Consider the following 15,831-nt stretch of genomic DNA (forward strand, 5'->3'; position numbering starts at 1 on the left):
TCACGTTACTATGCAAGTAATTATGTGATTAATGAGAAATACTAATGAACATCATGTACTTAATATGCAATTAGTTGGTGGAGCAGCTTGGAATTACACATTGCTATTGTAATTAATTTGATTCATTGTCCAATTTGTTTAACATGAACACTGTAATGTGAAGTGCCCTTTATTAACAATAGCTCAAATCCTGCATCATTCATGACAGGAAAATAAGGTCTGCAGTTCATTATAATCAAAACAAAAACAAAAATGCATATGTAACATATGTAAAATGTCATTAATTGTTTTATTCATCTAAAACATTGTGAAAACCCATTAGAATTTCCTGAGGGAACTGCATGGCAAATTAGCTTTTTGTGTCAGCCTTCAAATTGACGTTGTGGCTGAACAGCTTTATCATACCTCGTGACATCATTTCCTCTAATGTTCTGGGTGAATGGCAAATCTGTTTCTATTTCCTATTCACTTTTGTCTATATCAGTTTTACTTTACCCCATGGCAATGGCATTTTCTTTCTTCCTTTCGCTTCAACCGTTTCACTTTGTTGCTTTTAAATTGATAAAACACATTTTCTCTCTTTATGTGGTTGTCCAGTTGTTTTACTTATTCATATGCTATATTTATACCTTTTTTGGTTATCATGCTTTATTCATGAATCCATTACTTTATAGCCAGTCCTCGATCTGTTCCAACTGTAGGATGGATGGATGGATGGATGGATGGATGGAATACAGAGATGATTCATTTTAATAACAGTTCGAGTATGCCAACCACTGACCTTTTGGAAGCATCTTTATGGTTGGCACGCAATTAAAAACGAAAAATAAACCCAGAGTTGTTTATTCTCTTGCAGAATCAGCCTCGTATGAGTCAGATCCGCCCCCAAGCATGAATGATTTGAATAAAAGGATTTTTTTAAAACCAAGAAATCTCCATTAAAAAAACAACAACTCAATATTATATTAAAAGATTGTTTTATTCACAATTGAAGTGTAACAAATATAGTTTATCAAAAACTTTTGCTGCTCTTTAATATAATTTATTACATGATAAGATCATAAGATTTATATAAATGATGGCTGGCAGTTTGCCAGAATGAAATATGTACAATTTAAAAAAAAAAAAAAAAACGAATTAAAGAAAAAGAAATAAAACCAAACAATTTCCCACAAAATTAATTGCATATATATTAAAGAAAAAACAAAACAAATCAGACTCATGTGCAATGGAATGATTATCAGCAATATTGTACAGTTACATTTCTGAGGTTGTCTCATGAAGAAATAACAAACGACAAGAATCACAAAAACGAAAAAAGGCATTTTCTATGCAAGATCATCAACACAATATTTAAACGACAAATTTTTAAATCTGAAAAGCACATCTCCTATTCTGCGAGGAAACGTCTGTTCCCTACTGTCGCTGCGGATTCTCAGTCACAGCTTGAGGAATCACTTTCACTACAGAGACAGCACAAAGCGCTAGTCCGCGCTAAGCCGCGGCAGTGCTAAACATCGTTTGGATTCGCAGTATCATGAATACAGTGAACGCGATGTCTTATCTACAGTGTCACAGTGTTTTATGATGGGCCTTCCTCGAGATGACATTACTTTCATATATCACGGTTCCTAGTACGCCGTTTGCTAGCGCACATATAGCAGAGAATACCACGTCAAGTGTTGCAGTCGCTGGCCTCTAGAGAGGAACCTCTGCGAGGTTTTTTTTCCCCATGTAGATCCAGGAGTGTAATACATTGGTCAAAGCACCACGCCGTACTAGTTAAGCAGGGTGGTTTCGTTTTTTTTGGAAACACTGCCAAAATGTAGACGCTAGCAACAAACCTTCAGTCAATCACATCACATCCTGCCACTCAAACCTCAAGCTTAAAGTGTCATTTTCCAAAAAACATACCAATATGATGGGAATTCCATGAACTGGAATGTGGCTATGTAATGTGTAATAGATGTAGTGATATATATGCACACCAATTTTTTTTCTCATTCGTTTCCCGTGTGTGTTGTATCCAGTGCCGTGGACTGCTTTGCATTCATTGGTTTGCATCTTTTTCCATCGAAATTCTTTACTTGTGCTGTCACATTGTCCTACAGTAATATTCCTATTCATTTCTACATGGAGAACCCGAATATACTGATTCAAAACTTTGTGCTTTCATGTTAAATCAAAAGAAAGAAACAGATAAAATGATAAAATCACAACAACTAGGCCAAAGTATGTTCAATTCACATTTGGTGGTACATTCATACACATATTCACTCCCCTTTTTGACTAATGCTGCCCGTGTCCTGATAAAACGTTCCCAATGGATTTGAGCAGCTTCATCGCTGTTTCCTACAGAGCCCCTAAAGGGACACTGTGATAGTAAAAAAAGAGAGAGAGAGAGAGAGAGAGAGAGAGAGAGAGATGGGAGGAAATTTCAATTTCAATGCTTTTGCGTTCTCTCGCAAAACTTTTGCGTTCGCTTCAAAATTTTTTGCGTTCTCTTACAAAACTTTTCGATTCCCCCAAGAAATTCTTCGTTCATTTACAAAACTTTCATTATGGAATGGGAGGAAAAACTATAATTCAATGCTTTTGCGGGCAACAGCAAAGATTCTCAGGGAAACGTAATAGTTTTGCTGACGAACGCAAAGGCATCGAACTATTATTTTTCATTTAATTTCTTTCCCATTAGGGGCTCCATAGTTTTCTGTCCTTCACAATGAAAAAAAGACAAAGAACCTTACGTCTTGAGGAATAAATTAACACAAAGTACTCTATTTTACATGTCTAGGATAAAAAGTCTCTGCCTCCGTTGATTAAGTAAACAATTGAAACACATTTTGTACACATTTTATATAACAAAGTAAGCTCACGAATGTAGAGGAATGAATGATAAACCACTGATTCCTATGTCCATGACAGGGTTAAGAGGGCTGAAGCCAGGTAGGATGAAGCTCTTGGTCAGAGCGAAAATAAATATAGAGCGTTGCTATTAAAACTTGACTAAATTGATCAGTAAGACTAAAAAGGCACTAGTTGACTTGGTTTCACTACCTGTCGAATAAAGCCTCGAAATACCGAACCAAACGTCACCCCGAAAGAAACAGACAGCAAGAGACGGCGAAGTTCGGTGGATATCTCATATCTTCGCTTCTGTAAACGCACATGACGCAAGAAACACAAAAAGGACATAGATGCAAGTTTGAGTTATCTATGGCTTTATAAAGTGTGTGAGAGGGCAAATACGATGGAAAACGATCTGGTCTTGTCTCCTCACAGAGGAAATATGGTCCTTCTGGGTCTCTGAGGCTCAGAGACATGTCCATAGTGTCAGAAACAGAGAGAGAGAGAGAGAGAGAGAGAGAGGACAGGGGCAGCATGCAGAATCCCGATGAAGAGACGGCAGAGGAGAGAGGGCTGTGGAGAAACACATGAAACTCCAGCAGAAGTCCTGGAGGACAGGATCTCTCCAGCGAAAGGGGTTTTGCACCCATAGCTCTTGTCCACTGTTAAAGAAGGTCCAGGAAGTTACGATTCAGTGGTGCTTTAGGGTGGGATGAAGATTACTTGAGATGGTTGGCTAACTCGGGGCTCTGTTTCTTAATGACGGGAAGAGGATGGGCCTCCGTGTTGAACACCCAGTGATCGAAGGGCAAATGGTCGTCGTCTGAGAACAGGAGATACAAATACCTGAAAAACAAAGAAAGAAAATCTCTCAAGACGTTTCAGCACTTTATGATATAGTTATTCACAGTGAGAAAAACATTTGTCACTAGACTCTTAGTACAGCTAAATGCCATAAATTTATGTATTATAAATAAATCTATGCAATAAAACTAGATTTTATTACAAAAAAATTCTATCTATCTATCTATCTATCTATCTATCTATCTAGTGTTTTTTTCAGTATTTTTTTAAATTTGTAACAAGATGGAAATTATACAGCTCCAATGTAATGTCATAAATTCATAAATACACACACACACACACACACACACACACACACACACACACACACACATATATATATACATATACATACATATATATATATACTGCATGAATCCTTTTTAATTTGTGATAATTTTGCACTGATAAGGGACAATACAAACTATGAAAACATATTTTGTTACATAAACAGTTTATACACAGAACAAACTTAAATTTTCGATTCATCAAAATATCCATCATTAGCAGCAATCTGACCTAAATTGGGTTCTAATTGGTTCATTGTATTCTAAACTTAATTGTTGAAGTTGTCAATCAGTTTGTGCTGACCCAAAAATCCTTTACAAACCTAGGCCAAGTTTAAACCAGTAACCAGGTGTCACAGCTGGCAAAGGGGCATGTCTGACTTTGACATGTATATATTGCCATTATTATGTAATCAAAATAAAAATTATTATTGCTGGACTTCAATGATAATGTCAAGTTACTTTAATGTATTTGCACCAAAAAGTGATTAGGATTTACGCTGATATCATCCAAAACCACGCTTTGCCCGGGGTGTGTATATATATATACACATATATACGGGGTGTGTATATATATATATATATATATATATATATATATATATATATATATATATATATATATATATATATATATATATATATATATATATATATACACACATATATACACATTCATACATACATACATACATACAGTTGTGGCCAGAATTATTAGCCCCCTTCATAAATATGATCAAAGATGACTCTAAAAATAAATCTCCATTGTTTATCCTTTTGATCTTTAATTCATAAAATTAGCAAAAATCTAACCTTTCACTGAAGGAAAAGAATTGAAAGTGGGGGGGAAATAACACTAAGAAATAAATGTTTTTCTCCAAAACACGTTGCCCACAATTATTAGCACCCTTTTATTCAATACTTTTTGCAACCTCCTTTTGCTAAGATAACACCTCTGAGTCTTCACCTATAACGCCTGATGAGTTTGGAGAACACCTGAGGAGAGATCAGAGACCATTCCTCCATACAGAATCTCTCCAGATCCTTCAGATTCCCAGCTCCATGTTGGTGCTTCTTCTCTTCAGTTCACTCCACTCATTTTCTTTAGGGTTCAGTTCAGGGAACTGGGATGGCCATGTCCGAAGCTTCATTTTGTGCTCAGTGACCCATTTTTGTGCTGGTTTTGATGTTTGTTTTGGATCATTGTCTCGACGGATGATCCAACCATAGCCCATTACAAGATTTCTAGCAGAAGTGGTCAGGTTTAGATTTTTTATCTGTTGGCATTTGATAGAATCCATGATACGATATATCTGAACAAGTTGTCCAGGACCTCCAGCACAAAAATAGGCCCACAACATTAAAGATCCAGCAGTATATTTAACTGTGGGCATGGGGCACTTTTTATCCATGTGTCCACCAAACCCATCTGGTGGGTTTGCTGCCAAAAAGCTATTTTTTTAGTTTCATCTGACCATAGAAGCCGGTCCCGTTTGAAGTTCCAGTTGTGTCTGACAACTGAATATGCTGGAGATTGTTTCTGGATGAGAGCAGAGGATTTTTCTTGAAACCCTCCCGAACAACTTGTGGGGATGTAGGTGCTTTTGATAATTTTTTTTAGGCTTTCTGACCCAGAGACTCAACTAATTTCTGCAATTCTCCAGCTGTGATCCTTGGAGAGTCTTTGGCCACTCAAACTCTCCTCCTCACTTCACATTAGGACGATTTAGACACATGTCCTCTTTCAGTCAGGTTTGTAACATCTTTAGTTGATTGGAACTTCTTAATTATTGCCCTGATAGTGGAAATGGGGATTTTCAATGCTTTAGCTATTTTCTTACAGCCACTTTCTATTTTGTGAAGCTCGACAATCATTTGCTACACATCAGAACTATATACTTTGTTTTTTCTCATTGTGATGAATGATTAAGGGAATTTGGTCTTCGTGTTTCCTAATGTTTATACTGCTGTGGAACAGGAAGTCATGGCTGGACAATTTCATGTTCATGATCACCCCGGTGAGCTAAAAATTTTAAATATGAATGGGAATATACTTCAGAGATATTTTACTCATAAAAAATTCTAGGGGTGCTAATAATTGTGGGCAACGTGTTTTGGAGAAAAACATTTATTTCTTAATGTTATTTTCCCCCCACTTTCAATTCTTTTCCTTCAATGAAAGGGTTAGATTTTTGCTCATTTTATGAATTAAAGATCAAAAGGATAAACAATGGAGATTTATTTTTAGAGTCATCTTTGATCATATTTATGAAGGGGGCTAATAATTCTGGCCACAACTATATATATATATATATATATATATATATATATATATATATATATATATATATATATATATATATATATATATATAATTTAATTCAGGTTTAGGTACAAAGTCTATGAAACATGTTCCCCTATTTCAAGTGTGACAGTGCAGAAAAGTAATGGCACACCTTCTGATCAACAAACTGCTCTCATTTATGTCTATAGCACAAAGGGGAGAATAGTCAGATGGCAAAGTTTAATACTTATGCACAATAGTAAAAACACAAACATTGCTAATTATCTCAATAAATATAGCTCTTAAAATCTAAATGATTACTTTGTAAACAAAGCATGAACATCCCCCAACTAAGTGCTGATGAATTAAAACGGTCTCTGCCAAGTAAAACACTGCCAAGACAACAGCAACGTAAATAAAGGATGAAGACTACAAAGTACAAAAAGTCTGAACATTTTACTTCCTTTGGCTGAGAGTCATAGCTAAAGGACATTGTTTCACAAGTGAAGGCCATAATTCAAAACCTGCAGCCAAGGAGGAAAAAAAGGTTTATTTGGAAAGCCGGATGACACTCGTTAAAAATTACAGTCTATAAACTTTAGCTGGAGACGGTGATGCTGATGCCCGTTTCCTGATGAAGTTGTGACCTTGATAATATGGCTTCTAACCCTTCCTCCCTCTCAGTTCCCTCTCTGAACATGCATTGGCTGGAGATTCGTTGATGAAAGGCTCTCTTTTCCACTGCCCCTCTGAAAATATAAACTGTTGACCTCAGGCCTCCAGAGTTAAAGCTAAATCATGCGTGTCCACTAGATGAACCACTCCTGGCGGCTTAAACTGCACCTGGCCTCCTTCCACAGCCAGTATGATCTTCAGACCTTCAGTTTTAATGCTCTGCCAATGGGTAGAAAGAAACTGGAAGGTGAAGGCCAATTATAAATGAGACTAAGCAGCTTTTTTAAATGACAGAGGTGACAACAGTATCACACTGCATCTGCAAGTGAAATGGACCCAACAGCCATCAAGCTAAAATCCTCTTAAATTTTATTTTTGGGCCATTTTTAAAGTCACCATGAAATCAACATGGACAATTCTTGTTTTTTTATGGAATATTGCAGTATTTATTGTACTGTAAGTGATTCATCCCTCATAATCTTTAACCAATAACTTCCCCTCCCCCTCTTGTAGCGTCATCTTTTCTCTTCTCTGATGACGTGTTTATTGACATGAGGGCGGGACAACCTGTCACTCACATCCAAACATTCAACCAGCCAATCAATTCCCCATGGACAAAATCAAGTCCCGTCCTACTTTTCTTTTTTCTTGTTCAAGAAGCCGTTTCACTCAGATGTCACAACTTCAGTTTCGTGCCAACTTTAATGATGGAGATAGTTGAGTGGAGGGGTCTTCTGGTTTTGTCTAAAAAACTAGACAAATGTAATTATGAAGCAAAATGGGGTTTTGGTAATTTGTTTTGGATCACAATGAGTTTCATTTTATGAAAAGAAAAAAAAGCGATTAAAATTACTCGATTAATAAAATGAATCGCATATCAAATTTAGCTTAGAAAGTACCTCAAAAGATAAAGTCATTATTGTTTAAAGCATCAAATAGACATTTCAAAAAGTAGCTTAAAAAAATAAATATTTTATTTGATTCAACAGAGTTTATTATACATACATTTTTAGACCATGAGCTTGAGTAAATTATGACAATTTTCATTTTTGGATAAACTATATGTTTAATTATTATTATTATTATTATTTTTAAAATAAGCGGCCGATTATTCAGGAGTGAAGTAAATCCAATTCACCCAATTCGTTCCAAACGTGGATTCAGAAATGAAACGCTGCTGTGTTTTGCTCAGCTATTTTAAACGACTGTGTTGTTCTGCTTTGTCTTTATATTTTTGTGGTCAAAATTGAGCAAAACAGACAATATTGTGTCTAAAATAACAATATTAACTTAGGATTTATTGAACTATTGTATAAAATCAGTATTGCATTTGCACCCATGCACTTCTGGACATGTGCGATATTGCGCTTGTTACTCATGTGATATAGCTATATCATATGATGTAAATATGAGACAAAAACATGTTTGCCCCCATATATTGAATTTTAGGGACATTCTAGCTGCATTCTATAGGCTCCATCGTGCAGTGAGTTGCATCATATTCGTCATCAGTGAACAGCATGAAATGTCAGATGACCTACGTATATCTGGGGTAGGGCAAGAGCGTTAAAAATTTTATTTATAACTTTATTTTATATTATTTTTTACCGTAATTACTTAATCTAATTAACACTTTATATCAACAGCCATAATCATAATATAGCTATATCGTTTTTTGTGGTGAATAGGCCTTAAGTCATACAGGTTTGGAATGACATGAGGGTGAGTAAATGAACAAATTTTCAATTTTTAGAGTGAGCTATCCCTTTAGTGGTTCAGCATGTGAAGCGAAGCAGATGTAGTGGGCTGAAGTGAGCATGTTAAAGAGCACAGTCATGCCCACAAACACATTGAGAGCATTTCTATGAACAGGAAACTGTGATCCCTCAGCCCGCCAGACAGTCTGGCTCTGAAGAAGATTCATTACTTAATACGCACTTACTGTGCAAAAGAGGCGAATGCAGCCAAAAGCAACAGAATGAGAAACAACCAGAATAAGAGCGAAGAAAAAGCCAAAAGCAGAGGTTTCTGGATGCGCTTACTCTCTCTCAAAGAATTGCTAAGTCTTTTCTGTGTTCAATTGTCTGCGTTGTGCTCCTCTTGGCCAAAGGGCAAGCACTCCTCCAGAGTATTAAAGGCAGGAGAAATGGAGAGCCACTGTCTGCCGTGGCAGGATGAGACTCGAATAGTGATTTCCCCTTAAACCGCAATCAAACGGGAGGAGAACTGGGAAAAGATACCCCAAAAAACAGGATACAGAAGAGCACTGCGACCTCGCTAACTCCTCAGCTCTTCATTTTGGGCCCTGACGGAGGAAATGACTTGCTCTTTATTCCTTCCTTTCATTTATCATTGTCTTTAATGATGAATGTTGTGCGATATGGATGCCAGTGAATGAGTTCCAGCTGTCACAGTCTTGTGTCTCAGTCATTTCACCTTGACAGTGACGATTCTCACTCTTGACAGAGAAATGGCTCTATTGACTACATTCTGAGTGAACATCTCTCTCTAGTCAATCATTGCAGAAACACAAGTTCTCTTATAACATGCCCTATCTTTAATTCACAGAACATTTGATATGTATTGCACAACAAAGTGGCAAGAGGTTTCTGAAAAATCTAAATCTAATTGGCTGGCTGATCTGATTTCAAGGACTCAACCTCAGTGTTCTAATATACAAAGATGCGTTTACTAGCTTATTATGTTTCGCCTCAAAATCAAAAGACAAATACAAAAACACACATATTATATATATATATATATATATATATATGTGTATATACACACACACACACACACACACACACACACACACACACACATATATATATATATATATATATATATATATATATATATATATATATATATATATATATATATATATATATATATATATATATATATATATATATATATATACACACACACATATATATATATATATATATATATATATATATATATATATATATATATATATATATATATATACACACACACACACACACATACATATATATATATATATATATATATATATATATATATATATATATATATAGAGAGAGAGAGAAATAATACATTTTGGGAGAAATGTGCTCAACTGTCATGAATATAGTATCACAAAGCAAAAGCTATAAGCATTTAAGCTTTCCCAACCCTGCGGCAGTGAGCTGTGTGTGTGTGTGTGTGCTGTACTCACTTGAGTGTTTCAGCCAGGTAGAAGCTCTGCTGCACGTCATCATGGTTGGGAGTGTTGGCGTAGACATCTCTTACTCCGCTGTAACCCCCATCCACCCTGCAGTACTTCTCCAGAGCCTGAGATACAGAGATATAAATGCACCTGTCAGTATCAATGCAATTCCTAGCAACTGCATACACTTTTGATTTTCAGAGACAGGACACCGATGCAAAGGTGCTTACTTGCTCCATTCAAAAGACCCCCACCCTCAAGTCTATATGACAGGGCTGGGTAATTCTGGCCACTTTTCTGCAGAGTTTAGCTCTAACCCTGATCAAACTCACCTGCCTGTAGAACCCTACTTTATAATATTCTGGTCTCTAGATATATCTAAGGACTGCTCCTTCAGTGTAAGTCTATGGCAGATTCAGCCTGCTTTATTGTCAGTCAGGCATAAATAGTAGGTCCAATCACTCAGAAAAGTAATACTGTAGCACAGATCACCTCAAGGAGCCTCATGATTTACAACAGAAAAAACTGTGTGGGACAATTTATGCACCAAAGTTTAATACTCAGGATTTAGGTGTTTGTTTGAAAACCAAGTTTTAAAAGAAACTACTTTTACTCAGCAAAGATGCAGTCGCACTGGTTGCACCGCCCTAAGGATGGCCCTGGTTATGGGGACAAAACGTCCCCACAGAGATGGCAATATCTGAAATCCTTGTCCTTATGGGGACATTTTTGGTCCCCATGAGGGAAACAGCTTACAAATCATACTGAGTGATGTTTTTTGAAAATCTAAAAATGCAAAAAACTTTTCTGTGATGGGTAGGTTTAGGGTTAGAGGAAAGAACATACAGTTTGTACAGTATAAAAATCATTGTGTCTATGGAAATTCCCCATAAAACATGAAAACCTAAACATGTGCGTGTGTGTTTTTAGTGATATTTTAAACCCTTTTACCAAATCTGGGACATATGTGAATACATTTTAAAACCATTGAATTCTATTTTTTTTTTTTATATATATATCAATAAACATAAAAGTTAAATAGAAAAAAAGATATTTGATTTGTTTAAAATTATCCACTCATACTCATAAAAAAAATATCTAACAGTTATGGAACTTGTGCCTCTAATGGGAAAGCAAATTGTGCCCTATTTGTGAAAAGTGCCATAATAACAATCAAAATTACTGGCGTTGTAAAGATTGTGAAAAAGAAAGTTTTAAGATAATGAAGATTTGACAAAGTTGATTTTGAAGGATAGAATCCAGCCTTTCATTCAGTTAGTGTTGAGCCAGCACATTTTACTGAGAGGAACAGATGACAGAGGGAAAGCGAGGGAGGAAGAGATGTGATGTATCGCCTAAAGGGACAGACACATCACAATGGCAATCTGAAGTCATTATGATACAATTACAAGGCTGTGAGATCCAGGCGGTCTCCATTGTCTCTAATCCTGCTATGCTGAAGTGTATGGAGCGTCTGAGGGCAGGGATAAAGCCTCACTGTGACTCACAGTCTGGCCTACATCCCCAGCCTACTGTGGCGACATGTTTACCAGTCACACACACTGACGTTACATAATAAGCGATGCGTCAGATTCACACGTCAGAGTTCTCACCTGTACCGCCTCCCAGCCCCATTGCCTATACTTGGGGTCGTGGGTGAACCTCCACATGTACATGTACGTTTCGATGACCTCCGGCCTCAGGATGAAGTACTTCTCATTTTGTCGAGTGGCGATGGCCTCCACGCCGCCGTCGAAACGGAACGCCTCGGGACCCAGCTTCATACCTGAAACATACATGCCGACAAATTCATCGCTTAAACGTCCATGTTCACAAGGGATTATGGGATTACATTGTTCCTGAGATGACGAGAAACACTATCTGGATGTGGATTAGGGGCTGTGGCATAATCTGGACCTTTGATAATCTGCGTCAGATAAAAATACCTACGCATTAAGAACACGTCGGTGATGAATGTGTATGTGTGTGTGTTTATCAAGTGCCAGAGGGATTTGTGTGCGTGTGTGTGTGTGTGTGTTCAGGGTTAACTGGCACCGAGCAGAGTCAGCAAAAGAAAATACTTGACTAGTAAATTAGCAAATCTTTTGCTAATGCGCAGATGTGGAAAAATACATCACATACTCTGTATGTAAGGTATGTTAGACAAACCTACAGAAAATAAAATGTTTTTTTTTTCCAGCAAATACTGAGTATAAAAGTATCATTTACATATTTAATTCTTATACATTGTTTTGTTTTTACATTACAATTTTCCACAAAAACTCACTACCGTAATGTTTAAAAAAGTACAATAATTACCATATTCTCTTTGTAATTCTCATTATTCTCAGTGTCATTCTAATTACTGTTAAAGTTATTTATATAAAAAATAAAATAAAAGTTAAAATCAGTAAATAATTTTACTATGTAAAGTATTTATATTGTAAAATTAATCAACAACAAAAATATATTCTTTTTTTGTAATGAGAATTGATAGGCAAGGGGTCAAAAAAAGAAAAAGAAAATAAAAATGGTAGAAAATCTGCATAATTTTCTTTACACAAAACTTTAATTTCTTATTTCAATGCCTGCACTTGCACTGCATTTTACTATCTATAACTAGAAAATGTGTGTATTATCATGCATAATTATTATTTTGTTTGCTGGAAATGTTTTACATTTGTTGTTCTTCCACTCACTTGTTCGTGAGTAAGACTCGTGACACGTGCGGGCGATCTCAGCCGCGAGTTCCATCTGGTGACCAGTCTTTTCATCGGGAGCTCCGTCTGCCCCTAAAGCGATCATACCACCGGCGAAGCAGGTCAGGTGACCCATCTTATGCTCCAGGAGTCCGCCTTTCCATTCCGCGATATACGTCAACCCTCCGCTTGACTTTCGGATCAAATTCTTTTCAATCGCCTACAAACAGAACAGAAAATGAAGACTGGAGATCACTTTAAGTTGTTTTTAATGTCAATTTCTTCACTCTGTGTTATTTATACTGTGTGGGTTTAAAGGAACTTTGTCCTTGTTTGCACTTGTTTTGTTTACCTAATACAAAAGGGTACATTCAAGGCTTCAGAGTGATTTCATTCTCTCAAAAGCATCATATGAACAGTTCAAGGCCCAGGGTATGGAGATATCAGGGTCACAGCTGTGTGCCAGCGTTGTGTATTTACAGAAGCATCACATACATGGGAAATGAGATTCTTATCTGTCTGGAAAAGGGCCTCGGTGCATTTGAATGGAAAACCGGAGACATTCATCACCATGGTACCAAAGGCACGTAAGGAAATAAGTAAAGCGTCTGACTCTCTCTTTTTCTTGCATCACTCCCTTTGTAATCTTATTTCATCATTTCATCTTGGAGAAACTGAAAGAAGTAACAGTACTTAACATTTTTTTAGTATGTTGAATAATGTATTGTAGCTTTTCATGTAATGATGGCATTTTTGTAAACAAGTAGCAGGGTAGATGCCACATTGATGTTTTTTAATTGAATTAAAGAGTAGGATAAGTAATTAATCAAACATAGAATGAAAAGTGTTCCATTTTGGATCTTGTGTCACCCTAAAGCAGGGGTTCTCAAACTTTTTGAGACCAGGGACCCCTTAGAGTGGAGAAAATTTTCCATAATTATAACAGTAATTAAGCATATGCTTGCTACAGTTTGCACTCTTGTAATCAAAAAGCATCTAATTAATTGAAATATACAATTTATTAACAATAAAAGTTTAACAAAAAAAAAAAAAAATTTTTTAGGGCCATATGAAATCAGTTTTATTTTTTCTCATTTTCCCCTCAATTTAATTTGAATTAAATTTGAATAATTATGAAGCATGTCTTTAAATTTAATTAAACCTTTAATTAAATTTATTATCAAAAATGGTGGTAATTAAATGAAGGCATGAAACATTAACAATTACTCTTTTAAATATATTAAAAAAAAACAATTCCATTTATTTTTTGGCAAAAAAAAAAAAAAAAAAAAAAGAAAAGTGCTGCACAACAGAGGTTTACTGTTAAAATTAAAACATGGAAGAAAAATTGTGTGATTATTCCTTAACATTCACAGGTTGGGAAACGCGCCGGCGCGTTTTAGTAGATTTTCTTCACATAGCAGCAAACTCAACTTAAAATACTTTTTGTCATAGAGATAGAAGTAATATCAATTGAAACTATAGAATGTCTTTTATTTGTGTACACTCACAGCAAAAACTAAATGTTGTGCTTTTTGCAAAATAAAGAAAACTAACATGATGCGCGACCTGTCATCTCTCTCGGAACAAAGTCCAATCTGATACTCTCTCAGAAAATGAACTAACTTAGTGAATACTTATCACACAAAAATGAGATATATGTCTAAAGAAACGTTGAAATGTCAGGTTTTAAATCATGCAAGTTAAATCGTAAACTAATATTCTCTGTTTATGTAACCTGTTTGAAAAGAGAGCGATGTCAGTCTTTCACGACTCAGCTCATTATCCACTAATGCGGCGACGCCCACGGAGCACGTGCAGCTTTCAAACGCAAATTCTGAGGCGATTAGTGCAACAGGGAGTGAAAAATGCATCGAGCTTAGTCAGTTTCATCGTTCTGAGATGCGGTGAGGAATAATTCTAAAAGGATTTACCTCAGAGGAAGAGCATGAATGTATTCAATTCCATTTCGAGGATCAACTTGATTAAGAAGAAAGGTTCGTTTTTTATCCCTAAATTCTTTATTCTAATCGCAATCCTGAATCCTGTACGTTCTGTGCCTCTGTGTGAATGATTAATGGCTTTTCCCAAAAAAATATTACTATACTGAGATGAGTGAAATCGACTGAAATATGTAAAATACTGAAATAAAATGTGTTAACATATTAAATGGCACATTAACATTTATAGGCATTTATATATAACATTTATATATAACAAATAAGATACATAAAATTTCATAGCAATATGAATGTTTAGACAATATTTCCTTTGGCCTGTTTTGGACAGATTATGAAGAGTTTACTGTAAAATAGCCTATATAGTGCCACATCATGAAGCTTTAGTTCGCAAGGTATGATGAAAGCTTTGCATCACAGAAATAAATTATATTTTAAAGTATATAACATAGAAAACCATTATTTTAAATTGTAATAATATTTCACAGTATTGCTGTTTTTTCTGTATTTTTGATTAAATAAATGCAGGCTTGATGAGCATGAGACTTCTTTCAAAAGCTAGCCTCTGTTTTGTTTGACAACACTTCAAATGTCAACAGGAAGTTACTCCACTCAGGTAAACTTTAAGAAAAAAAAAAAAAGATATATTTCTTTTGTCATTGCATTCTTTCTTAGTTCACTCAGTCACATTCCTGTCTGAATGGCTCATTATGTGGCTCATTAGGGGCAGGGTCTTAATCTCCTCAGGTGTGAATCACAGCATTATTCATGAAGATTTACGCCTCTTCGCATACGGCCTGTGTAAACAAAAAGTGTCTTAAAATTGGTGATTTTCGTTTTTTTGCAGAATCTGTTAGTTGAGATCACGAAGAAGCATCTCCATGTTTTAGGTAGCAGTATTGGTTTATTTAAAAGCGTACATTTTGAGGTTGAAATCGGCTTGTTTTTCTGGGATTCTATCTCACAGTAGGGGCGTGTCATTGTCTGTTTGTATTTCCATACTGGAATCGGATACGCCGGCTTTTGTTTCTTTTGTTATTGC

General features: G+C 35.8%; 1 protein-coding gene across 2 annotated transcripts in view; it reads right to left on the bottom strand.

Annotated features, from left to right (window-relative positions):
• Positions 1-960: 960 nt before the first annotated feature.
• The window catches only part of man1a1 (mannosidase, alpha, class 1A, member 1), a 163,010-nt gene continuing 148,139 nt past the window's right edge, over positions 961-15,831 (bottom strand). For both annotated transcript variants that reach the window (XM_048207395.1, XM_048207394.1), the window contains exons 9-12: positions 12,832-13,051; positions 11,746-11,918; positions 10,142-10,257; positions 961-3,693 (exon numbers count right to left, since the gene is read on the bottom strand). In XM_048207395.1, the coding sequence (XP_048063352.1) occupies positions 3,567-3,693; positions 10,142-10,257; positions 11,746-11,918; positions 12,832-13,051 (636 nt within the window). In that variant the 3' untranslated portion in view covers positions 961-3,566. The remainder of the gene's footprint in view (positions 3,694-10,141; positions 10,258-11,745; positions 11,919-12,831; positions 13,052-15,831) is intronic.

This window comes from Megalobrama amblycephala, linkage group LG11, assembly GCF_018812025.1.
Source record: "Megalobrama amblycephala isolate DHTTF-2021 linkage group LG11, ASM1881202v1, whole genome shotgun sequence".
Lineage (NCBI taxonomy): Eukaryota > Metazoa > Chordata > Actinopteri > Cypriniformes > Xenocyprididae > Megalobrama > Megalobrama amblycephala.